The sequence below is a fragment of the Clarias gariepinus genome, chromosome 9, assembly GCF_024256425.1.
Source record: "Clarias gariepinus isolate MV-2021 ecotype Netherlands chromosome 9, CGAR_prim_01v2, whole genome shotgun sequence".
NCBI lineage: Eukaryota > Metazoa > Chordata > Actinopteri > Siluriformes > Clariidae > Clarias > Clarias gariepinus.
The window spans coordinates 32,961,029-32,987,971 of NC_071108.1; the positions used below are offsets into that span (position 1 = coordinate 32,961,029).

The 26,943-nt window shown below is 39.2% G+C and overlaps 2 protein-coding genes across 5 annotated transcripts; one reads left to right on the forward strand and one right to left on the reverse strand.

Moving 5' to 3' along the window:
- The first annotated feature begins 5,511 nt into the window (after window positions 1–5,511).
- Window positions 5,512–17,986, forward strand: fhip2b (FHF complex subunit HOOK interacting protein 2B). Of its 3 annotated transcripts, none has more exons than XR_008361120.1 (18): window positions 5,512–5,684; window positions 7,586–7,664; window positions 7,864–8,033; window positions 8,171–8,275; window positions 10,050–10,169; window positions 10,248–10,415; window positions 10,496–10,692; window positions 11,726–11,843; window positions 11,972–12,048; window positions 13,026–13,224; window positions 13,317–13,492; window positions 13,588–13,710; window positions 13,803–13,893; window positions 15,124–15,267; window positions 15,369–15,509; window positions 15,792–15,892; window positions 16,316–17,352; window positions 17,405–17,986. XR_008361120.1 is itself a non-coding variant. In XM_053503951.1 (17 exons), the coding sequence occupies exons 1-17, from the start codon at window positions 5,634–5,636 to the stop codon at window positions 16,434–16,436; spliced, it is 2,181 nt and encodes a 726-aa protein (XP_053359926.1). In that variant the 5' UTR covers window positions 5,512–5,633; the 3' UTR covers window positions 16,437–17,986. The 3 variants fall into 3 exon arrangements, 1 of the variants encoding a protein (XP_053359926.1); XR_008361119.1 differs by having other exon boundaries at window positions 16,316–17,150; window positions 17,212–17,986; XM_053503951.1 differs by having other exon boundaries at window positions 16,316–17,986.
- A 780-nt stretch (window positions 17,987–18,766) lies between these two features.
- Window positions 18,767–26,896, reverse strand: nudt18 (nudix (nucleoside diphosphate linked moiety X)-type motif 18). 2 transcript variants are annotated; one of them, XM_053503953.1, is made up of 4 exons: window positions 26,880–26,896; window positions 24,863–25,045; window positions 24,547–24,760; window positions 18,767–20,008 (listed from the first exon to the last, which is right to left on the reverse strand). In XM_053503953.1, exons 2-4 carry the CDS (start codon window positions 25,022–25,024, stop codon window positions 19,398–19,400), a joined length of 987 nt encoding a protein of 328 aa, XP_053359928.1. In that variant the 5' UTR covers window positions 25,025–25,045; window positions 26,880–26,896; the 3' UTR covers window positions 18,767–19,397. The 2 variants fall into 2 exon arrangements, with proteins under 2 accessions (XP_053359928.1, XP_053359927.1); XM_053503952.1 differs by lacking the exon at window positions 26,880–26,896 and adding an exon at window positions 25,403–25,468 and having other exon boundaries at window positions 18,768–20,008.
- Window positions 26,897–26,943: the final 47 nt, after the last annotated feature.

The window sequence follows — 26,943 nt, forward strand, 5'->3', positions numbered from 1 at the left end:
GCAGTGAGAGACGCAGTTACAGACACAGTGACAATTACAGTGAGAGACACAGTTACAGACACAGTGACAGATGCAGTGAGAGACACAGTTACACACGCAGTGACAGATGCAGTGACAGATGCAGTCAGAGACACAGTTACAGACACAGTGACAGACACAGTGACAGATGCGGTGACAGATGCAGTGAGAGACACAGTAACAGACACAGTGACAGATGCAGTGAGAGACGCAGTTACAGACACAGTGACCGCTGCAGTGAGAGAAACAGTTACACACGCAGTGACAGATGCAGTGAGAGACAGTTACACACACAGTGACAGATGCAGTGAGAGACACAGTGACTAAATTACTATTAAATGTTGATTATTTTTTCAAAACAGAACTTCCCAAAATATTTATTATTATTATTATTATTATTATTATTATTATTAGCATTTTATTAAACAATGACACTATTTTCATTCTCTCACAGAACAAGCGATCCCCTGTCCTCATTCACATGATAAACTGTTGTTCCTGAGAAAGATCAAAGTGCAAAGACTTTCATGTGGAGGAAAAAAAGCTCTGACACCAGAGACTCCTTCCATTAATTTATCAACAGTTACACTGTTTCTCAGTTAAAGAATGGCGAGGTCCAAAATTGTGATGAAGATCCATCAGTCACTTCCTGTAGATTATCTGTTACTCTGACAACAACAATGTGAAATCAGATATTCGGTTGGTCTTTAAGGCAACTAACAATTTTGGTCACATGACAACAAGATCCTATGCATTTCAGCATTTGGGTTAAAATTGTAAATTAACATGATGGGTAAGCGTTAAAGATCACAGGAATTATAAAGTGGATTCTTCTTTTGTGTCTACAGAGCTCATGCTGGTGCTCAGCTATTATCCCAGGGTTCATACAAAGCTTTGCCCTACATAACCCACTGCGGAAAACCATTCTCTATCTATTTTTAGCAGCCAACAATATCTCCAAATTACTCAAATTATTATTTTTTTATGTTTCATGCCCCAGTCAAAAAAACAACAACAAAAGAATACATCCTTATATACAACACTGTGCAATTAAGTTGTGCATTAAGTTGTGAATAATTTTGTTTAATAAGTGAACCATAAACCTAACGATACTGTATTTGCTTATACTTTGTTTAACGTGTATATTTTCCTTAAGTGGAAATTCTGCCCTTATGATACATGACTTATTTTTTTCGACCTGTCAGTCGCTGTCACGTTCATGCTCATCATGCTTTCCTCATTCCACTCATTTCAAAAAGGCCTTCGGGTGAACTGGCCTCTGCTGCGTGTTTTTGTGGTTGACTCTGCAGTTCAGTCATTAATGTGAAGTCGGTTTAACCCTTGATATAGTGTGGTATCTCACCTCGGTTTGGATTTTGCTCTTAAATGCATAACATGGTTAAGTTAAAGCAGTACAGACCAGGTAATGGCCCGAGGACGTTAAGGACATTATAGAGATTTAATTAACCTCCTGAGACCTTGACTCTCCTCTTATAGACATTGCATGTTCTCCTTGCTGTTTCTCTTTATTAGCGCCTGATAAGTTTATCAATACCGTCAAACAAGAAGAAGATTTGGCAAATGCATTATACGATACACTATTTAACAATCTCATATGAGGATCATTCAAGAATATAAAGACAGTGGACTTGGGAGAAAATCTCATGTCCGCATTTATGGACACCCATGTCTCAGTAGGTTAAAATAATTTTATTTTTACATGAATTGTATAGGATTTCAGTCTATAATTGATGTAACCGGCTTGTACTTTAAAGGTGACATCATCAATCGTTCTTTAGCACATGATCTTCAGTGAATTCAGGTGATGCTAATTCCTGTTAAACACATGCCTAAGGCACACTACACTGTACACAACGTAAAATAGAAGGCTTTAAAAAAATATACGATTTATATAACCTTAAATGGGCGAGTCATTGAAAATAGTATCTTATGAATGGATTGTTAAATAAATTAAATGCAACAATAATACTGTTAGTTTCTTCTTATTATTCTTATTCTTAGACTCTAATGTTTATTATTTTATCATATATTTTTAGAATGAACACACAATCATTCACCAATACCACTTGCGCATTACAGGACCTCGGCTGGGAGTTATTACCACATCCCCCTGTACACTCCTGACCTCGCTCCAGGCCGTTTCCTCTTGTAAAGGAGTGCCTGGGAGGCCGGCGTTTCTGAGGTGAAGCAGGCAGGCTGTGAGTCTGAACTCCACTCCCTATCTTTGGCAACTGCTGCAAACGCACAGCTGGTTTTCAAGTGTTCTTGTCAACGGTTGCAATATTTTACCCATTAAAGAACGAACTGTTTTACTTTATTTATCCACGTCCTGTTAACACTTATATTTCAATGACTATAGAAACAGATTTCGTTGTATCACCTCCATGACGATAAAGTCTCTTTATGTTTATTTTAACTCCTTTTTGAAGTTTAGAAATAAATCAAGAACTTTGGACGAATCAGAATCCAGACATCAATCACACTGTCATAATTTTACATGGTTTGGGATTATTTTATTAAGCATATGACCATTTCTTTTGGCGGACACTATGGACTTGTTATGTTACTTAAACCTCATAAGCCATTTTGCTCACGGAAGTGTCATTTAATAATGAAGTATGATCTTATTTGTGATTTTTTTCACTACTCCTTACTAGAGTTGCACCATTAAACCAAAAAAAAAAAAAGAAAGTTGTAGCTCACGTGACCTTGAGGTAAAGTACATCGATCTGTTCTATTTATGGCGGAAACGTGGTAAGATGAGCCAACCCAAAGTACTGTATTTAAATATCAATGCCCAAAAGAAATTACAAGACACCCTTTTCTGGTAAAGAGCGTGTGAAGAAATGGGATTTTTCTCACCATTTAAATCAAACTCCATTGAGTTATGACGATTCCAAAAGCGTTTTTTTTTTCAAATGCATTACAGTCTAAAAGCATTGGCGTTTGATGCGCGCTCTCGTAAGCAAAGATGTCTGAGATGAAATGTTTGCTTCAGGCTATCTCCTCTGTAAAGCAAAATGAGCTCTATTAGCTGCTCCATTAGCTGACTCTACACATTATCGTTGCATTATAAGTTGTACAAAACAAACAGATGACTTGCTGTATATATATAAAAACCCCTACAGCCTGGTGCATAATTATTGGCACCTTTCACTGAAATAAAATGCAAACCGGAATTTATTCTTTATAAAATAGCACAAAATACATTAAATACAGTATAGGGACACTGTATATTTACAACTTTATTGTAAAATGCTGGTTTCAAAATTATTGGCACCCTTACATTAACATTAGAGCACCGTATAGTTGTTGTTTGTTTGTTTTTTACATCTGAGCAATAGAGGGTTATGGCTTTACTCATGCTATGCTCATGCGGTTGGTTTAAGATACGATCATTTATTTATTTTTTTATTATGTAAGTGAAAACACTTTAATTTGTGTCCTGTAAATGTTGCTCATTGCCCTGATAAAAACCAAGTATTAACCTCCCGGCAAAGGCAACCTTTTTTATATGGGAGAAAACATCCCGTGTCTAGCAAAATCCATCATCCTATTAGTTTTTACAGGAGCCCTCGAGGCCACAGTTGCAAAAGTTATTATCAACCCGTCTTCAAATTTTACACTGAATCTTTAAACCCATTTTTAGACATCTTTCCTCGTCATCGTCATTCCTCCATGTGGAAGCGTCCACAAGAGAAGCTGTAAAAGAAGTGTGAACGTGATCTTATTAATGAGCCACAGATGGAAACATTTCGACTCACTGATTAGAGATATTTTTATTTGACACATTGTGCATCTACAAAAATGCAAATTCCACACACACTCATGATGGTGTTTGGTGGATGTACTGTAGTGGAACACAGGACTGGGGAATATTTCACTTTGATTAGTTTAAATGAACAAAATTATTGGATAATAGATAAAACAATAAGAATAAGACACTAAGACACTGCTTCAGAGAAAACATTCTTCCATTTAAATAAATGTTAAGTATCTTAACTTTAAATTACATTTTGAATGTATTACCTGGAACAGATTCTTAAAAATAGGATTAAAGTTCTTTTTCTTCTTTTTATTAATTGTAGTGTCTGCGATCTGCAATATTGGCGATTGGCTTTAACTAATGCCACTATTAAACATTTTGGTCTTTACTAGTTTACCAGTGGAGCATTTTGGCTGTTACTAGTTAATTAGTGCATCCCATTCATTGACTATTTGACTCAAAAAGTGCTTGATTTGGTCAGAACTCGCTCTTTCAATAGTATCTTTACATCTCATCCTGTACATTAGAGGATGCGAAACTAGTTAGCATGTCTGTCTTTATGTCTGTCCAGACAGATTTTGTCACATAATCACTCAAAACTGGCTTTACAGAATTGAATAAAACTGTTGCAGTTTAACCTGCATGAAAAATAAAATAAAAATGTTGAGTAAAAGCGATGTCATGGATGTTATGTTACGTCGCGGATTTAATAATCGTCTTTAAAATAAGCTACTAATAAGCCACTTGCTCAATGTAAACAAACACCTGCACTAATAGATATAATAGAATAGAATTAGTCCATATTTTCACAGCTGAAATAACAGCGCTGAAGTGGTACAAGTTTTACAAGACTTTTAACGTTTTATCGTCTTTACCCGATCTACTTTTTCGATTTCTGTGAATCTGTGATTCACTCTCCGATTACAGAACGTACAGCTTAGTGTAAACAAGCCGTAAGACACTCAACCTTACAGAATGGGATTTATTTGTATAAATAGGTCAGACAGAGAGTTCTGCTGTACAGAAAGACAGACAGACAGACGTGTACGTGGGCTTCAATCTGAAATAATAATATCACTGATTACATTAAAGCTCATCAGATTATTTTTAGCTTACACTTTTTTTACTATTTCTACAAACTTTTAACCGTCAACAACAGGTACTAAGGTTAGTTAATAATAACAGTAGTGGTAGTATAGTCATGGTAGTAGTACTCTACTGTAGTTGTTGTGGTAATTTTTATTTATTTATTTATTATTTTGTGCATCTTTACCTATTTTTATTTATCTATATATTTATATATCTTTATTTTTTTATTTACCTATTTTTAAAAGCAATGTTCTGTAATAAAATTGAAGATGCATACATTATCATTAATATAAATTATAACTTGTTTGTTATTATTATTATTTATTTGGTTATTTATTTATTTATTGGACACCTTCTTTAGAAACTCTGAATATTTACACAATTTATTTACTCAGTTGAGACTCTTCTGTGCTGTAACCTGAGCCAGAAGAGAGAAGACGCCCCTTTACAGACGCCAAGGCAGATAAGCAGAGTTTATCCCAAACAGCTCTATATTAAACACCAAGTGCACTACGGGGAGTGTATAACCCAGTGCGCACGTGCCCTCTGTAGTGCACAGCTCTAGCAGTGATGGCGGCGTTTGGCATGCGGCCACGGATGAGCCGATAAGCTGACTGACGTGGTGAAGGAACTGTGTCCAAACAAACCAACTAGCTAAACTCAGCTTATCTAAATAATAATAAAAAAAATGTGTCTTTCTCAATCTTTTCGTGATTAGAGACATTTGTCTTTAAAAAAAATGGATATGTTTAATAAACTGACGAGTCTTTTCCAGCAGGCCCTGGAAACAGTAAGTTGTAAACTTGTGTAACTTGTTCCAGGCTAGCATGTTAGCATGTTAGCAGATTAGCCGTGTTGCTGAGAAATGTTTACTTAACAAGTTTAACAAGTGAAATGAACGATGGACAAGATAGCGAAAATGGACAGTTGTCATGTTGTGTAACGTTAATTTAAATGTGAAAAAAGCAAAACTGTGTAGATGATGTGTTTTGTATTGCTAGCATGCTAGCTAGGGTGCATGTTAGCTGGTTACCTAGTTACATCATTATGTAAGATGTTCAAATGCAGTAAATACATGTCAGGTTTGTGTATTAGCTCGATGTATGCAAGTGTGTTTGGTTTGTCTTGAGTGTGTGTACAGCTATATACCTGTTGCTAATCAGCATGGGGATGTGTTCAGGACATTCATGAATGTTTTAATCAGATCCTACAAGTCTGAACACTGCAGGGCAAAAAAAAAATCCCACACATTTCTGACATACCTCAGCTCTTTACTGATCATAACACACTCAGCGTTGTGCTATTACGGGAAAACAATCAACAGCGTAAATTACAGCATCATTACATGTAATCAACTGCAAGATGGTTGTATTCCAACATGAGTGGGGTTTTATTCCTCTTATACCACAGCCATCTGTCAATGAGCCATAATCTTTTAGTTTTTTTTTTTTTTTAGCTTATAGTTCTGTACAATCCGTGTCACATCTGGAACGTCTGCAAACTTCAGCTCGTCCCAAGAACTAGTTATAAAGGAGACAGTAGAGTAGTAGAAGTGTTCACCATGAAACAAGTAATAAAAAGTGGGAATAGGGTGATGGATGTGATAGTAGTAGCATTATCAATAGTTAAAGTAATTATGGGTTTATTACTAGAAGTAATAGTAATATTAGTCATTAATGGTGCATGTGGTAGTAGTAATAGGACTATAAATAGGATGAATATTGGTAGAAGTAATAGTAATAGTTAGAGTGGTAGTTATAGATGTAATGGTAGTAGCAGTATTAATAAAAGTTTAGAAGAAGAAGAAGTAGTAATAAAAGTAGTAATTAGTGGTTGTAAGTAGTGTTGGTCAGATGAAGCCTCATTTAATTGTCCAGGCTTCTCCCAGCCAGAAGTTTTACCAAGAGGTTTATTTCATGAAGCTTCAGTCCAGGGCTCATTGTAGTGCCATCTAGTGGACAAATTCTGTGTAGCACCTATATCATAACATCACAAACAGAACAATTAATATGTGCATGCAGCTGCACTGTTCAAGGAAATGCTTATGCACATAATCAACATTTCTAAATCTTTGAAATTGAACAGAATAGTGCCTTTAGTAAAGCGCCAAACGAGTCGTTCACGCGATTCTGGCAAACGCAAGGCTTGATTTGGACACACGTGACTCAAAACAAGGCTTGATTTGGACACGCCCCCCCCCCCCCCCCTTCTGCTCCATACAAGCTTCAATAGTACTACAATAGTGGTAGTAGAAGTAGGAGTACTTAATATTAGTAGTAATCACAGAATTAGTGGATTAGCAGTAGTACTGATAGCAGTAGTAGTGGCAGTGTTAGTATTTATAATAATAGTATTTATTAGTCGTAGTTCTAGTAGACGTAGTAATGCACAAGGCAGTGTTGAATCAATTGTTTAAGGCTCAGGGTTGCTGATCAGAGGGTCGAAAGTTTGAGCCCCATCACTGCCAGCTGCTGTTGTTGCTTTTGACCATTAAACCGATGCACATGTAAGCGTTGCAGTGTAGAGTGGACGGTGAAAAGGCAAACCGAGATCGGGATGCATGGAATGCTGACCAATCAGAACCAAGAATCATTAATGGATTGTTGATTAAGAGCATCAGAGTGGTCTGATTAACCATGTATAGGTTGTTTCTCACAAGTCTGATTTGCGGTGTGTTTTGTCTTGTTTCAGAGAGAGCCTTCAGTAAATCTGCTCGAGTCTTTCGTCGACCATTGGAAAGGAATAACAAACTACTACATAGAAACTACAGGTGAGGTTTGAGAGAGAGAGAGAAAACCTGAGCAAACCTGTCCTGATCCGCACTGACACCTGTTTAATCTTAACAGCTTCTCTAAATGTAATTTGTTACTATTATGAAACACCTTTACCTTTGATCTTTCCTTTGAAAGAAATAACAGCTCTTAGTCTTTTTCTTTATGTGTGTTTGCGTGTGTGTGTGTGTTATACAGATGAGGCGAAGCCGGTGAAGCAGACGGACATCCCATGGAGGCTCAAGCAGATGCTGGACATCCTGGTGTATGAGGAGCAACAGCAGGAGGTGGAGGAGACGGGGCCCTGCATGGAGTACCTGCTTCAGCACAAACTGCTGGAGACATTGTGCACGCTGGGAAAAGCACAGGTATTATACGCGCACACACCCACACACACACACACACATATCCATATGCATGCATATGTCAGAGCTTAAAAGCCTGGTCTTTTCTTGAGAACAGAAAGTGAACGTCTCGCTTTATTTTATTTTTTTTCCCCTCACAGTATCCTCCGGGAATGAGCCAGCAGGTCCTGCTGTTTTTCTCCAAACTCCTGGCGCAGATCCAGAAGCCCATGCTGCATGTGATTAACGTGTATCGACCTGTACAGGTCAGAGATGGACATGTACCGACATGATTAGCGCTAAATAGCTACTAACAGTGCTCTGTGAGAGTTTACAGTAGTAATTAGTTGACTGTAAGGTCTGAGAGTGTGTAGCTCTCTTCCCCAGATGATTTGATAGGAAATAAATGAGGCAAGTTTTGAAATATATAAAGGCCAGGTTGAAGATGTGGAGATGTGTTGCTAAACCACCTGCCAGGAAATGTTTAATGCAGATTAACTTTTTAGTCATTTTTGTTGGATCTCCAATGTGCCTGTACAAACTGTTGTTTTTTATTAGCTCATTGGCATATACTCTGAAATGCCTAATTCACTGTCACTGACGTACGTAGAGACCACGCCTCCTTTACTGTCGGGGAGACTACCTCTTCCATACTGGGACTAACTGAACAATAAGGCACGTCTCTTTCACTGGGACTGACATTCACAGAGGCCACACCTCCTTCACTTGGACTGACTGAACAAGAGGCCACATCTGCTTTACTTGGACTGACTGAACAAGTAGCCACACCCCCTTTACTGAGACTGACTGAACAAGAGGCCACACCTCCTTCACTTGGACTGACTGAACAAGAGGCCACACTTGCTTTACTTGGACTGACTAAACAAGTAGCCACACCCCCTTTACTGAGACTGACGGAACAAGAGGCCACACCTGCTTTACTTGGACTGACTGAACAAGTAGCCACACCCCCTTTACTGGGACTGACTGAACAAGAGGCCTCCTTCACTGGGACTGACATCCACAGAGGCCACACCTCCTTCACTGAGATTGACATCCACAGAGGCCACACCTCCTTCACTGGGACTGACATCCACAGAGGCCACACCTCCTTCACTGAGATTGACATCCACAGAGGCCACACCTCCTTCACTGGGACTGACATCCACAGAAGCCACACCTTCTTCACTGAGATTGACATCCACAGAGGCCACACCTCCTTCACTGAGATTGACATCCACAGAGGCCACACCTCCTTCACTGGGACTGACATCCACAGAAGCCACACCTTCTTCACTGAGATTGACATCCACAGAGGCCACACCTCCTTCACTGAGATTGACATCCACAGAGGCCACACCTCCTTCACTGAGATTGACATCCACAGAGGCCACACCTCCTTCACTGGGACTGACATCCACAGAAGCCACACCTTCTTCACTGAGATTGACATCCACAGAGGCCACGCCTCCTTCACTAGGGCTTTACTTTCACAGAGGCCATGCCTCCTTCACTGAGATTGACGCCCCTAATGGTGCGTGAGCAAGCAGTTTGAAAAGATGCGGTCAGCTGGCGTCACGCAGTTCGGAGAAAAAACGGGATAGTCTTCGCCCTCCCGACTGAATGGTAGTGGTAGCCTTAATGTGGGAGCCCCCTAGTGACTGGGAGGAATTGGCTACGACTAAATTAGGGGAGAAAATTGGAAAAAAAAAAGAAATATCAGAAACCAGATCAGAAATTTTTTATTTAAATAAGCAGCTTTAACAAAAACTCTGTGACAGTTGTGTAAGTCTATCTCATGACGACAGACTACAAATACACTCCTGTGATGTCTTGATCAAGTACCTGGAACTGTATTTTGGTGGAAAATTTGTGCCACAAAGGGACACATATTGGCATAAATTATATCTCTTCACACCTTTAAGTTATCTGATTTAAGACTGCAGCTTATTAGCAGCGCTGTGCTTATTATCATCATAACAGCAGATTTAAACAACTGATCTTTTATTTTTTTCTTCACATGTTGGTGCTGCTCTGCAGAAGCTGATTCGTCTGTGTGGACTCCCTGACATGCAAACAGAGCGTGAGGAGTCGATGTTTCTCTTTTCCGTTTGCTCTCGTGTGAAGAAAGACCCGTACGTCCTGAACTACATCCTAGGGGTGAGAGTCAGATCTTTTCGGCTCCAGTGGTTCTTTTATTTGAGAAGCCTGATTCAACGTAAATCCTGTATTCCTCAGACTATTGAAGAAGGCCGTCCTCGGAGGTGCAGCTCTCTGTCAGAGGGAGGTGCAGAAGGAGCCAGTGGAGGATCCAGTCCGGAGAATCCGGCTTCTCCTCCTGCACAGAGCTCAAACCAGCCCGATACGGGTTTGATCCAGATCCTTGTGCAGCTTGGGAAATGCCAGGTGAGAGTCAGGAATACATTTTTGCTCAGTTTGTAATACTGAGGCTGAGAGTGGTGTGTTTTATGTGTCGCGCGTGTTAGAAAAACAGGGTCGTCCTGCGGGCGATGGAGAGCATGCTGCTCCTCACCAGCATTCCTCAGGAGGACACAGCCAAACTTCTGGCAGAGCAGACTCCACTGTGTGACCTCCTGGCTCAGAGAGTGTGCGAGCTCTACGGCGCCATCCCTACCACACTCCACCCTGAGGACATACACAGCTACACCATCAAACAGTGGAGGTAGGAATGGGTGTGGGCGTGTTAGCAAGTCACAAAACCCCAAAGAAATTTTTGCTTTTTTTTTTTTTAAAGTCTAAAGAAAATTAGTACATAGTTAATTTAAATGATATAGAATACCTAAGGAATATGGAATAACACGGGTAGATTGTAAGTTATAGAGTAACATGTCTTCAAATCAAGTTACTTTGTTATACTTGGGTTATTTTTTTCTCTTTCCTTTGAAGTTTGATTCTCTTTGAAGTTACTAATATGTCATCATTTCTATGGTAAGAACTTGAACTGGAACTTGTATTACAGTTTATATCATGCATTAGAGATGGGAATCACCACAGACCAGCCGATACAATATCATCACGATACCTCAGTGCTGATCCGATTGGTGTTGCGATTCTGTCAATATCACGATTTTATAAACATCCCGATACGTGAAGCCGTGCTACCTGGAAATGTGTGAAAGGTTTATAGTGTGCCATCTGTAGGATTACAGAGGAACTGCAACATTTTGCCGCCACAAATTAAAATGTATAAATGTAAAAAAAAAAAAGGAAAACTGTGTAATGTGTAGTCAGTGTGAAATGGATCACACAATATGACACGATATGATCACATGATAAGAATTGCGATACGTAACTAAATCAATCCCCCCCCTAAATAATAAATGATTATTTTCTATCTATGTAAGGAGTCTCCAGTGTCAGCACTTTGTAACCATCATAGGGTAAAGCTAAAACTTTTCTGACACCTTTGTGCTGAGACGGAGAGGAATAAAAAAGGAAACGATGGCTGATGACAGAATGACAATTTATAGCTTCTATAATGCTTACAAGAACTAGAATATTAACGGAAAAAAGCATGATGTGTGTCTGGCAAATCAGTGCAGTATAAAAGGAATAAAAATGAAACTTTGAAGTGGAAACAGGCCGGCACTTCATCATAACGTTGGTTATTTTCCTGTGTCAAATACTTACAAATATATAGTATGTTATTATCTGTATTATATATACATATTGATTAGCACGCTGTGATTCGGCAGGACTCTGTTGTCCCCGGTCACTGTAGAGGAGACCCAGTCTTTTCCCCCACAGGAGCACATGGACAGGTTCTTCTGCTGGTTCGACTACTGCGACACACTCATTAAAGACGCACCAGAGGTAATAAACCAGTTAACATAACATTGTCTCATATCATATACCACAAGTATTATAGATTTATTATTTACAGTGTTATATACGTCTCTCTCTCTCTCTCTCTCTCTCTTTCTCTCTGTCTGTGTGTTCAGGTGCTTGCTGTTAAACTTGCCAAAGCTCTTCACCAGCAGTGGCTTATTGGAATCATTCAGCCTCAGCTGCTACAGATGTGAGTCAAATAACCTGTGCGAAAGTTTAAGCACCCATGTCACTCATCTTTTCTGGGTGGTGATATTTGTAGCGAGAAAAGTCTTAAGTTTAATGTTACATTACAGTGTATTGATTGTTTGGTTATTTGAAGTCTTCATTGCAAGTATTTATTGTTGTTCTTTTGTAGGATATTCTTTCTGGGTGATCAGGCTACCATACAATAGCATTTTATTTAATTATATAAATATATCTACAGATTTTAAGAGGTTTACTTTATCACATTAACATTGATTATCAATTATATAATCAGTAAACTTGCTCTCGTTTTTAACGACATGTTTTGGTATTAGTATTGACTTAATGCACATAACCTTTAACTTATAAATGAATAAATAAATAAAAAATATTAATAATAATAATAAGGCAGGAGGCCATGCTTCTCTTGTATTATGTTGTACCCTATGTAGTGAATGTACACTACATTGCCAAAAGTAGTGGATCGCCTGCTTTCACATACATATGAACTTCTGATTCTTAGTAACATCCAATTCATAAATCCATATGATGTTGGCCCCGCCCCCTTTGCAGCTATAACAGCTTCAACTTTTCTGTAAAGGCTTTCTACAAGGTTTAGGAGTGCGTTTATGGGAATTTCTCACCATTCGAACAGAAGCGCATTTGTGAGGTCAGATGTTGGACGAGAAGGCCTGGTTCTCCGCTTTAATTCATCCCAAATGTGTTCTATCGGGTTGTGCAGGCCAGTCAAGTTCTTCCACACCAAACCCGCTCATCCATGTCTTGCTTTGTGCATTGGAACAGGAAGCCATTTGGATTTTAGCACCTCATAAATGAAGAAGATACAGGATGGTGGATATTTGTGTGGATTTTGGGGAATCAGTCAGCCAGTTAGTTTCCACAGCTGACACCAAGAAGGAAAGTGTTAATCTTCTGTCATAATTTAAAGCAAATTGTTTTTGTGTGTGTTTACTTGCGCAGGTCAGAGGTTGGCATTCTGGTCCACACAGCTCTCCTGTCACGCTGCGTCCATCACACACAGTCCGCCGTCCTGCTGCACGAGCTGGTGCACTTCCTGCTGGGTGCCGACACACCCCGGGAGCACCCGAGCGACACGCCCCCGCACACACACATGCTGCGCTACCATCTCATCAAACACTGCGATCACATCTCAGACGAGGTGTCTGATATTGATTCATCACTGATGCGTTACGTTTTCTTTTCGGTTCTCCGTCAAATCCTAAAACTCTCTTGATGATTTCGACTCTCTAGATCAGCGTCACTACATTACGGCTGTTCGAGGAGCTCCTGAAGAAGCCCGACGGACACATCCTGACCAACCTGGTGCTGCGAAACCTGGAGACCCGCTCCTACAGGTTGCCGGGGTCAGGGGGCAGCGGCGGTGACGAGAGACCTGGGGCTGATCCTGATTTCCTGGAAGAGTCAGGGTGAGCGAGGGGAAAAGACTAAGCAGGCAAATCATTAGACATGCACCGTTTATCTTCTCTCACTTTAAATTGTTTTTGTTTGTTTTTTCAAACAGAGAAATGGAGGAAGATCCTTTCTTCACAGATAATGAGTTCAGTGGTCCGGAGCGTTTGCTCTCCTTGTCCAGGGAAGAGAGGAAATCCAGCACACACACCGAGATAGCTGAAACTGTCAACAGGTAGAGTTGTAGACTTATTTATGACTTTCTCCTCTCTCTGTCTTATACGAATGAGTTTTGTTAAAGCATTAATGTCCCATTTTGTCCCTCAGCTTCCTGTGTTTAGTTCCCCAAGAGGCAAAAACGTCCCAGCATGTGCAGGGAGCGGGATATGACACGTACGTCCACGATGCTTTAAAATCGGTGAGTACATTAATGCGGTGAGTTTTTTAAAAAGCATTCCTGATTACTAATTCAGTTGTCTAGAATAGAAAGAGACATTTAAATAAATAAAATATACCTTCTTTAGGGTAGTGTATTGTTTCTCGCTTCACAAACAAGTCTTATCTGTTTAACATTCTGTACATCCATGAAAGGACATATTTAAATAAATACACATCCGTATGAAACAATATTTATCTAGGTTTATAATGTATTTATAACGTTAGTTCTACACTATTGTTTCCTTAGCAACAACTTACAAAACAACATGGATGGAGGATCGGTTATTGTTATTGCAGTAAAAATTTTAGTATAGATGCTTATTTACCACTGATGGAAGGAGTCTCCAGTGTCAGCACATTTCTGAGAAGAAAACTCTCTTGTGCAGCTTGCTCTGTTATTGCCAAGGTTGCCAGATCACACTGATAAATCCCACCTGGACAGTGCTCAAAACTCGCCCAGATAATATTATCGGTACTAGATTATTTGATGCGACTCAACTGTCTATGCACATACTTAGTTTTACTAAAAAACTAATTAATTTCCCACCCAGGCTCAAAAATCATAATAAAGTAGCATAAATACCTGAAAACCATCCAATTGTGGCAACACTGCTCCCTCAAATTTGCAGTCTGACAAACAAGTGCCACAAACAACGTAAACCCTGATTCGATGTTTCAGAATAGAAAGGAAACAGCCATTAGATTTTACCTGCATCAAAGTCTCTGGTTGGCTGTTATCTGCTTTAAATAGTGTAATTTCTAAAGGTAATAGATGCAAGGCAATTTTATTTATTTTTTTTACAATCCGATCCATGATTCAAAAACAATGAGAGTTTTGTGATCTGTTGCATCCTTAATAAATTAATTTAAAAAAGTGTCACATAAGTCGTATAAGAGAACTATAACAATGTACTTTTGTTTTTGATTTCATTGTGTGTTCACTTTTATTTTAGTTAAATTTGACCTGTACCTACATTTAAAAAATAAGTAAAATTTACACTTTTTTTTTTTAAATCATCCATCAGGTAATTATGGTTAAATCTGGACGATTTCAAGTGTGTTAATTGTCGCACATTTGAACAGTTTATTAAAAATTACTTCAGTAAATATTAGTTAGCTTTATATGAGTTAATGAACTTTGAAACAGGGCATAGCAGAAAGTTAGATAATCTCAGTCTCTCACTCTCTCTCTCTTTCTCTCATTACGCAGCTGAAAGAGTGTTCCACCATGTCTGCGGACTGGGGTTGGCCCAACGTCCCAAAACCCACGGAAGTCCACTCTGATGATGCAGACTTCTATGAAGGACACTTCCTCAAAGTGCTCCTGGACAGGATGGCACGCATACTGGAGCAGGTAGGGATTTTATTACTGTATACAGATGGAATATATATTACACACAACACACTTTCATCGTTTCATTCTGTGTGTGTGTGCGTGTGGTGTGTGTGTGTCAGCCGTACGAGCTGAACCTACAGGTGACGTCAGTGCTGTCTCGGCTGGCCGTGTTTCCTCACCCTCATCTTCACGAGTACCTGCTGGACCCCTACATCAACCTGAGCCCTGGCACTCGCTCGCTCTTCTCTACACTCGTCCGAGTGAGCATTTTCTCTTCCCCTCTCTCTATCATGATGTTGTGCTTGTCCAGCTCCTGCTGTCTAAAAGTTCTAAGAGTAACGGATAAAAAAGAAACGTGGAACAGTAGACTCGATTACATAGTTACACGTCAAACTACATCAGTCTGTAGGGACAGTATGTTTTAGCTTTGGTTGGATTAGCCTTATCAGCTCAATACTAGCGCTCTGTGTTCTGTAACAGAACTAGACCTTGCTTGCTTATCTGTAGGCAGGCGTTACTCACTTCTCAGTTTCTTGCTCCAGGTGATCGGCGAGTTGATGCAGAGGATCCAGAACATCTCGAACTTCACCCAGAGACTCGTGGCGGTTAGGAAACAGCTCATGGGCCTCGAGGAGGAGACCGTGTAAGTCCGCGTGCTTTGTTTTCCTACAATCCTAACTTAGTGTCATTATGATTAATTTTACGTAAAAGAATCAAGGTTGTGGAGACTGTGTACTAGGGATGGGTGGCATTGATTCAGTGGTGGAAGATCGGCATTCCTCTGTAATCCAACAGGTGGCACTCTTAAACTGTTCACACAGAGCTAAAGTTTGTTTGAAAATATCAATTATGGCAGATGACACACCGAAGATAAGGACGGGGCCTCTATACATGAAGGAACCTTGATTTCATAATTTGATAACAGCTTATTCAACTAAATTTAGTTGAATAGAGCTGAACAATTGATAAGCCCCGCCTCTTTTTTTTTTTTTTTTTGTTAGTAAGAACCTTAAACAACAAAATTTCTGATTTTTTTTTTTTTTATGTTTACCCCCTCCATATCCAGGGTGGATCATGGCGCCCTGCTGAAGGGCGTAATCGTTCTGGAGGAGTTCTGTAAGGAGCTGGCTGCCATCGCCTTCGTCAAACTGCCCGTGGGCGATCAGGAGCATCTCTCGGCCCCGTAAAAACAAACCTCATGGCTGAAACTCCAGCTGCTTCAGAGTTCATGCGTGTTTGCACAGAGGAACGTGGGACTGTCGCTGCAGGGTACAATACACTGGCGTGGGTCACTTTCAACACGCACGCTACCCATCCCTCACTCCTGGTCCCATGGTTGGAGTTGGCGGCTCTTCACCAGCCTTTGGAAGACCGCGAGACGTGCGGTGCCTTTAAGACTGTCACAGATTTCACTGAATGGATGACGTTGATTTACGAATTTCAGGTTCTGTAGGAATAAGAATGTTTAGAGTGATAAAGTCGACTCTTCCCACAGTCACTACTCTAACAGCTGAGGAAATCGGCTCCAAAATCATTTTCCCATCCATCCAAATGTGATGACGATACAGTGGCCTTATTTAGTATTTATATTGTGTATTTTTACACACAGAACACATGACAGAACAATTATTTTTAGTCATTTATTTTTAAACCGAAGTTGTAGTTGTTCCGTTTTAATAAAATACATCAATGCACATTTTTATTCCAAGAAATGTAACTGCATAGTGGAGAGAACGCGTTCTGCTGAACCAAATGTCCAGGGTGTGGAGCTGGACCTGATCCAACTCCTCCTTATAAAACTAACCCAAGGGACAACACAAAACCACACACAATAATCCAGCATGAAGCATCTGGATCAGGTCTAGCTCCGCCCCCTGGACTTTTGACGTTATTCTGCCCAGGTAAAATTTGCTACATCAGGTCTAGCTCCACCCCCATGACGTTTGACACGTTCCTGCCCAGGTAAAAATTGCTGCATCAGGTCTAGCTCCAACCCCTGTACTTTTACCATGATTCTGCCGAGGTAAAATAAGCTGGATCAGGTCTAGCTCCACCCCCTGGGCTTTTTATTTGATTCTGCCTGGGTAAAATTTATTAGATCAGGTCTAGCTCCACTCTTTGTACTTTAAATTTAGGGTAGAAGGAGCTAGATCAGATCTGACTCCACCCCCTGAATTTATGTACATGCATCTACCCAGGTAGGTGGAGCTTGATTAGATCTAACTCCACCCCTGCACTATTTATTCCAGTCTGCTCAGGCAATATGATCTAGGTCCGGTCTGACACTCTTTCCTGGATGTTCTCAATCCTCTTAATCCTACCTAGGTAGGAGGAACTGAATCAGGTCAAACCCTACCCCCTAGATTTTTGACCCAAATCTCTCAAACTAGAAGGAGTTAAATCACATCTTTAACAGCTTTAACCCCTGGATGATTGACTGAAGTCTGCCTTGGTAGGAGGGGCTGAATCAGGTTTAATCCCACCCCCTGGACTTTTAACTCTCGGAAATAATTTGCTGAATCAGGTCTAACTTCACCCACTGCACATTAGCTCCAAGACCGTTCCGGTCAACAGAAATCAGATCCAACTCTAAATCCCTGGAGGTTATTTTTTTTGTTGTTCTTGTTGTAGTTAACCTGGAATAAAGCCATACTCTAATGCGGTAGAGAAGATCACCTTCATCTGCACAAGTCCTGAAATAGATAACAGATCCTCTTAATCAGCTACCACATAAACACCCCTAATCCCAAAGATCACAACATGGGCACGGATGTCGAATCGAGGTGTTCATGCACAGAGTTTGCACATTAAATAGAAAGCTGTATCTTATAACTGATTGTTGTTGCACGTCTGGTTGGTTAGAGAGCTCTATTTTAGGTAGATTCTTTAGTTATTACAGCTTTAGCGAGATATAGAGGGTTTTAGTTTTTTCATGTTTCAAATGCTGTCCAAGTTTTATAATCAACCTAGAAGTTACGTTCCAGTGCAGATCGGAAAAACAAACAGCATTATTTAGTGATTAACCTGAGCTATCATGTGTCTCTTGTCTGCTCTGATTGGTTCATCTCTCTAAGTGAAAATATTGCCTTAACTGCGTATTTAATATCACAGGGACGCGTTTGCGAGACCCGAGCATTTTTCTGCACAAAAATCGTCTTATTATTTATCTTATTTCAAAGTCTATTGTGATATTACATTAAGTATAGAAAAAGACTCCTATCACCATTGTTACATGTGATACTTTACATATGGACGTTTATTAATGTTTGTTTTTAATCGATGTGTTTTAATATTGCATAGTTGAACCAAACATTAAGAGTCTGCAGATCATCTTTTCACAATTTTTTTTTTTCTTAATGAGTCAGTGCTTCTGACTCTGCATTTATGGAGTGTGTGAGTTTCTGCCTTGGATGAATCCTGTGTGTGTGTATGTGTGTTGTGAAATCTGTGTAAACATGGATTATATGAAGATACAGCAAGTGTGTCATGATTTGTATCAGTAAATCGATTTATTACAAACGTCTGATACGTCATACATGTTTTTTTCTCCATGCATCATAGTGCTTAAAGGTTTGTGCAGGATTAACATGAATAAATATTTCTTCCTCATACATTTCATCAGTAGACATCGATGAAGATTCTCATTATACCTCTTTATTAGGAGCACTAACAACCAAACCGTCAAACATTAAAGGTTTTACTGTACTGTGCGTAAGTCTTCGGCACATGCAAATAAACTCTGTAAAACAAGGATGCCTAAAAAAAAAAAAAACATTCCAATAAACAGTAATAAATAAAAAAAAGTAAGGACACTTTAGTGTCAGGTACAATGTGTGCAGTTTTATAAGGAAATTTGCTACCAAGTTTTACTTTTGGTCTGAAAAGTGTCCGCTGCTTTGTTTTCTGTCCTGCAGATATTTTTCTTTAACTTTTAAATTTGTTGTGGAGTACTCATGTTTGAAAATCAGAAATGTTTTGTACTGGCTCAATAATTAAATCATAAAAATACAAATTACAAATGAACTAATGAAATGAACTGGCTTTAAAAGCCTTAATGCTACTTTGCTCTGATCTGAAGGCAGACTGTATACATGAAAAAGTAACGACCATGATCAGGTCATTAGTTTAAACCTGTTGTAGTTAATTAGTCAAAGACTGTGCAAGGGTACGAGTGCTCTGTCCTTTATCCTCCTCACTATCTCATCTCTCGTGCTCTGATTGGTGACTTCTCTCCACGTGTACCTCTCGTTGTCCAAAAGCGGCGGACTGTTGAGCTCCTCCTGGTCCTCTGAACGCTCAAGAGTCACGAGTGTATTGAAACAGATCCCGTCTGACTGGCCCAGGACTCTGCCGTCGTGCTGCACTCCGAGAACCCCGTGCACGTTCAGTTGCGGCGCGGGATGCTCCGTGGGCATGCACTCCTGGACCAGTCTGTGTCCCGCCCACTTGACCGAATACCCCTTTTCTGAGACGGCCACGGGAAGGCGAGTGTGTGTCCCAGGATCGTCTGTGTGTTTGGTGAGAAGCAGCCACATTCGCTCCTTGCAGATGAAGACGATGAGAAGTCTCTGACACACCACGGAGCAAGGCGAGTTCACCGGGTGAGAAACCGGAAACCACGGCTTCTGACGGTACCTCAGTCCGGCGTCGATGAGACACAGGATGTCCCGGCTGCGCAGAGGAAGAGGCGCCTCGCGATTCCACCACCGAGCCTGCAGCGACTCCGAGTCGGCCTCGGACAGTGTCTTCAGGCTGCCCCCTAGTGGACAAATAGAGGAAGCATTACAGCATCTTAAAGTGAGGACTTCCACAGTACATCGCGTAAAAACTTACGTTCAAATGATTAATAATAATCGGTTTCTTGCAAAAGTTATGATATGATGTGTTTTTTTTTTTAAGTATTTACTATAAAAATCTCACGATACCTTGGTGTAAATTCAATGACAAAATTGAGAGTTTATAAGTATCACGATTTTATAAATATCCCGAGTCGATATAAAATTTTTCCCTGATTTCTTTACAGTTTTAACACTAGAAGCGCCGAGCAGCGGTCATTTGACCGCAAGGGGGTAAAAAAAAAATAATACTTCACACTCGATCAATTTCCAGGACCCTCCTTTCATGACTTTTCCTAGTTCTGTGAGCTTAATCACCCTGTATGCTTAAATTTTTAAAATCGCACCAGTAAAAGCCAGTATAAAGCTATTTTGCTCTTATTTACGTGAAATCGCTGACAGCTGCGCGGCGGCATGACGTTTCCTGTCTTTTCCAACCTGCGATTCTCATTTCTCTCAGCAGATGGCGCAAGGAATCGCGCATACTATCTATGCGTCATTCAGTGCGTGTACTAGCATGTGTAACTATCTCAGGTTTTATTCCATATATGCAGTTTATATATATATATATATATATATATATATATATATATATATATATATATGTGCTTCCGTAAATTATCGACAATTCGCCATTCGTTCTGGCGTTGATAATCAGCGATATTTTATAAGGACATTTACGGAATTTCGCTTTACTTCATTTTTATAAGGATTTGAGAAAATTAATTAGTTTGTTCGTTCTGTTAGAAGCTTCCGTGAAATTATCTCTAAAACAATATTGTTTTACATATTACATATGTAATGACCCCTCCTGAGGATATAAAGCCTCATTATTGAATGTAAATAAATCAGATCTACCACAGCAGATAATAAACTATGCTATGTCATAACCGAAGCAAACACCACGATTATGCCTCGTTTCGTTCAATGTTGCTAGGCAACGGACCACGCGCCTAATCGGCGGGAACGTGGTTCACTTGGCCACGGTGTATTATAAACCTGCGGAATGTTTCACTGCTTATGCATAAAAGCGAGGGAAATGTGGAGGTGATGTGTGGCCACTGAATGAGAACTAAATAAAAGATTTCGGTAACTACACGGAGTGTAACATCTGCATAGTGACACTAAACAGCTGAACACCTTCACTTTCCCGTTTACCTCTGAGAAAAAAAAAGCTGTATGTTGTTTGTTTATATGTAGAATGATTATAAAAGTACAAGAAGTAGGCGCGCACACAAACACACACACACACCTCCCCTGAGCCCTCGGTCAACATCTAATGACCGTCGATATGCAAATGAGTCCAGACGTAGCCTAACGTGGTGTCGTGTCGGATTTCAGCTGTCAAAGAAAGTGGAAAGACTTTGAAACAGTTGCAGCGTTTTTTTCAGTTACAACAAGCACAGCGATGAGTCCACGTTGTTTCACTGGTTATGACATAGTGACACTAAACAGCTGAACAACTTTACTTTTCTGTTTACCTCTGAGAAAAAAGCTGTATTTAGTTTGTTTATATTCAGAGTAACACCTTCCAACCACCTCTCATAGTCTATTGTTAGTTTTAATGATTTGGCTGAAACTAATTACTACATAAGTACCCCAACACCCCTGATCATGAGTTTCAGCTGAAACTAATTCTATACATGCAACAGAAAATGTAGATGCAGATTCCAAATGTATAAAGATACATGCTATATATATATATATATATATATATATATTCCGCTTCAGCGTGTTTCTTAATCTTTCCCTATATATATATTTATATAATAATATATATATATATATATATATATATATATACTTTTCAAATAAAATCGCTATTACTTGACCCTGAAGTTTAGTTTAGCACACAAAAACTGAAAAGTCCTTTCTGGTAAATCAACTGCATATGTAGTTTATTCACAGCAATTCATTAATAAAATGAATATACATTGTACAGTACAAGGTAAACACGAGAAAGATTACAAAATAAAAAAACAAAGAGTGTCTTCTTTACAAACAGCTTCTACTGTGCGTCGAGATGCTGAAATCCCTTGCATGTTGCCCCTCAATTTTGTGCTTCCATTTCAAGTGGAGAGATATTTGACCAACAGCTTAGAACAAAAGAACTGTAGGTGTGATCACAACCCCCTCCGAACGACCGTGCCATCAATCACTGACCACCTCAGAAGTTCCCTCCAATGTATGCTGATGTTTTGCAAGTATTTTTGCAAAACTATGGCACTCTTTTGAGAGGTGGTTGGAATGTGTTATTCATTCATTTATTCTATACAAGGGCACTAACTACACAGACCAAACTGATACCTTATTTTATTCTTATACTCATCGCTGTGCTTGTTGTAACTGAAAAACGCCGCAACTGCTTCAGGGGAGGTGTGTGTGTGTGAGCGCGCGCGCGCGCTGCAGCCTGTGAATGAATACGCACAGCAGAGGGACAGAGACATGAGGGACATCTAATACCTTATTGTGTAGTGTCCCTTTTTCAGCGGATTTCTCTGCTACCGCAGATCAGTTTATCAACTTGTAATATATTAATTTTAGGAATATATTAACATGTGCAGACATTTAGTTGAGCGCTGCCCCTCTTGCCCCTGAATAGAGCCAGCCTCGATTACACACACATACACACACATATATATAGCATGCATCGAATACACACATATATATATATATATATATATATATAGCATGCATCTTTATACATGTGGAATCTGCATCTACATTTTCTGTTGCATGTATAGAATTAGTTTCAGCTGAAACTCATGATCAGGGGTGTTGGGGTACTTATGTAGTGATAATTAGTTTCAGCCAAATCATTAAAACTAACAATAGACTATGAGAGGTAGTTGGAAGGTGTTACTCTGAATATAAACAAACTAAATACAGCTTTTTTTTTCTCAGAGGTTAACAGAAAAGTGAAGTTGTTCAGCTGTTTAGTGTCACTTTGTCATAACCAGTGAAACAACGTGGACTCATCCCTGTGCTTGTTGTAACTGAAAAAAACGCTGCAACTGTTTCAAAGTCTTTCCACTTTCTTTGACAGCTGAAATCCGACACGACACCACGTTAGGCTACGTCTGGACTCATTTGCATATCGACGGTCATTAGATGTTGACCGAGGGCTCAGGGGAGGTGTGTGTGTGTGTGTGTGTGTGCGCGCGCGCGCCTACTTCGTGTACTTTTATAAACATATAAACAAACAACATACAGCTTTTTTTTTCTCAGAGGTAAACGGGAAAGTGAAGTTGTTCAGCTGTTTAGTGTCACTATGCAGATGTTACACTCAGTGTAGTTACCGAAATCTTTGATTTAGTTCTCATTCAGTGGCCACACATCACTTCCACATTTCACTCGCTTTTATTACATGAACATAAACAGTGAAACATCCCGCAGGTTTATAATACACCGCGGCCAAGTGAACCGATTAGGCGCGTGGTCCGTTGCCTAGCAACACTGATTTATTGTTTTAGCGATAATTTCACGGAAGCGAGTTCAGAACTAAATCTCTGCTCCGAGACGTTCAGAAGCTTCAAATAGAATGAACAAACTAATAACATTTTCTCCATACGATATAAAATTAAGTAGAGCTTTCCTTTTTGTTATAGTACGAAGCCCCTAGATGGACAAAGGAGGAGAAAAAACGGCAGAAAAAAGTCAAAAACTTTGGGTTATAATTCCAAACATGACTTGTTTTTTCCCTCTGACTTGTTTTTTCCCTCTTCGTTTGTCCCCTTAGAGACTCTGTAGTAGGTTTTCTCAGTTAAATATGAAAAAAAGATACCGCTTATTATCAACGCGGGAATGAATGGCGCGTTGTCCAAGTGCAATTTGATCTTGGAGCTAAACTATTTGCTTTGGGTGAAAGCGCCATCTAGCGATCATTGTGTGTCAGCAGCAGCTTCCCATTCAAAACAATAGGCGGTCAAATGACCGCTGAACCGCGCTTTTAGTAGGTGACACTGGCGCGGCGCTTCTAGTGTTAAACCTTCAATTAATTAAATGTAATTTGAGTAATTAAATGTAGCCTGTTACTTATTACTTATGTTTTCTCACTTAAAAACTCAAATTAAAACAATACAAACTAACTTTAAATACAAGAGTTTAAAAGTTTACATTTAGCTTTAAAATAAATTAAGAAACAAAGCTACATTGTCACTGATCAGTGCATATCTCTGTTACATCATCCTCTAAATTTCTTATTAATTAATAATTAAATTTCTAAGTGTAAAAAAAAAGAGCTCATGATACAATATTGAGTTCTGATTGGCTAATCGCCGCTAAAAATTATCATACATAGAAAGTTTAATATTTTATTCTCACAACAAATATTACGTAATACACAGCATTATTAATTATGGTGGTTTTAAAGAAGGGATGGTTTTTGTCATTTTTTTTCAATCCCCCCCCCCCGACACTTTCTATCCTCCTGTAGCTACCTCTAAAAAACACGAGCGCTGACCTGTGACCTCGGCGAGGAAGGTGAAGCGTATCCACTGCGGCCCCTGTTCCTCCACCAGCAGCATTGTGATTGGCTCACACTCGAACCCCGCCTCCTCTCTTACCTCCCTGCGCAGAGCTTCGCGGATGCTCTCGCCCGCCTCCATGCGGCCTGCGGGGAGATACCAGCGTCCGTAACACTCCCTCTTCGCCTCCTGGACCATCAGCACCTCACCCTTAAACACACACACACACACACACACACAGTCACTACCACTGCAACATGATACAAATGTTTAACTAATAATATCTGATACAGTCCTGTTAATGATCCTCACCTCGGTGTTAAAGATGACGGCGCTCACTATGTAGCAGACGTTCTTCCTCAGGGTCGCGGCCTGCACACGTTCAGGCACGGAGTCAAAGTCTAGAACCTCAAACCCTTCTCCGTTCAGGATCTTCTTCAGCTTTTCCTCCAGATCTTCATCCACAGATTCCATACTGCTCACTCTTTAGAACACCTGAGACAGTCAATACATGATGTCTCACAATGTCACAGTGCAGAAAATACAAAAAAAATTAAACATTTCCTTTTAGTTTGTAGCATCCAGGTGGAATTTATGCGCATTAAAACCGGAAAAAGAGAAATAAACCAATTACAGTGACACCACAGGATCTGATTGGTCCTCAGTGCTGCTCTATGGAACTAGCAAAACATTAGCATTAGCAGTAGCACTAGCATCAAGTAGGGGCTCAACGTTAAGCCTGAAATGGATCAATTGGAGTTTTGTAGTCAGGTTATATTAGTGTATTATTATAACTACATATATGTATGTGTATTAAAATTAAAAAATGCATTAAATTCACACTGTACTTACAGTATAAGACTCACTGTTATGAGCAGTGCTGGAGACAGAGACTTCCGCACTGTGATTAGCTGAAATGTAAGGGACCGGGGTAAAATTACTGACCAGAACAACTTATTATTGTGTGTAGGTACATGGTTTATAAAGAAAGATTAAGATGAATGAACTGTTATGCCTGTATTTTAAAATTAATACTAACTATATAGTTCAAAACACATACAAGAGTTGTAAAAGCTGCAGATTATTTTGACGATCCCTAACATCCCCAAACCAGGATCCCTACTCTAGATTCAACCTCAGACAGGATTTCTATTGAAAAACAAAAAGGTAAATTAATATTTTTTGATTTGTGATGTCCATTTATGATTTTCTTCCGACCACATTTCTTCCACAAAGTTGACGGTTCAGCTATCGCTGCCAGGTTCAATGGTGTGTTAAAGGTTTTTTTTAACCCAGTTCCAATAACTTTAAATCTACTTAGTTGTTCCTTTACTCGATGCAGCCCCCTGACTTTATTTATTAATTGATTGATTTATTTGGTCAGGTGGTATATTTAGGTATGTTAATGGATTAGAATTATATTTATACATGAAAACAAATATGCGTTTTCAAAATGGATGCGCTCTAGCATCTGTGCATATGCACAGATGTGTTTGCCCCGCCCCCAGGGGCGTGTCTTCCTCAATTTGGGAACACCAATTAACCGTCTAATCTAAAGTTTTTTAAATGGATATTCATATATACTTCAATATCAAATATCATTTTACTCTCACATTAATTTAGGGTCATTATAGTTATAGTTAGGTCATTATTTTATTATGTATTTATACAGTATCGCAGGTTTATATATATAAATCAAATTCAAATTCAAATTTTATTTGTCACATACACAGTCATACACAGTACGAAATGTAGTGAAATGCTTACATGACCGCCAGTGACCTTAAAAAGAGAATTTAAAGCTTATAATAAGTAATAAATATGAATAAAAGAAATACGATAGAAAATTTAAATAAAAAAAATAAAATAAAATTTAACTAGGAAAAATAGAACTAAAAATAGAAACTGAAAATAGAAATATACTGTACAAATAGAAATATAATGGTGTGCAAATATGCATAGAAAAAGTGACTTTGTGCAAAGGTTATTAAAGTGTCTTTGTGCAGGGGTCCAGAATGTAAACGTAAACATGTAGTGTAGATGTGATGTACGTGGAGTTGTCCATAGTGTCCATGGATGTATAAAGATTGATTGATTGATTGTGAAAATTGTGAAAATTATTATTATTATTATTATTATTATTATTATTACATTTATTTATTTATTTATTTATTTATTTATTTTTATTCCATGTAGTCTAACTAGAATCTGCATGTCTTTGGACTGTGGGAGGAAACTGGAGTATCCAGAGGAAACACTTTTTATCTCATATATATATATATACACATATATGAGATAAAAAGTGTAAAAAACAAACCGAGTACTGTACCTTTAAGCAATAACGGCACTGGCCAGCTTTTCGGAGTTTCTACGGTGACGTGAGCTGTCCAATC

Excerpts from the sequence above, each read along its gene's own strand:
- fhip2b (XM_053503951.1), top strand. The coding sequence starts at position 5,634 with ATGGATATGTTTAATAAACTGACGAGTCTTTTCCAGCAGGCCCTGGAA. Across the intron at positions 10,693-11,725 it reads TACACCATCAAACAGTGGAG|GACTCTGTTGTCCCCGGTCA; the intron begins GTAGGAATGGGT and ends GTGATTCGGCAG. Across the intron at positions 13,493-13,587 it reads GATTTCCTGGAAGAGTCAGG|AGAAATGGAGGAAGATCCTT; the intron begins GTGAGCGAGGGG and ends TTTTTCAAACAG.
- nudt18 (XM_053503953.1), bottom strand. The coding sequence starts at position 25,024 with ATGGAATCTGTGGATGAAGATCTGGAGGAAAAGCTGAAGAAGATCCTG. Across the intron at positions 24,761-24,862 it reads CCGTCATCTTTAACACCGAG|GGTGAGGTGCTGATGGTCCA; the intron begins GTGAGGATCATT and ends TGTGTGTTTAAG. Across the intron at positions 20,009-24,546 it reads CTTCCTCGCCGAGGTCACAG|GGGGCAGCCTGAAGACACTG; the intron begins GTCAGCGCTCGT and ends TTTGTCCACTAG.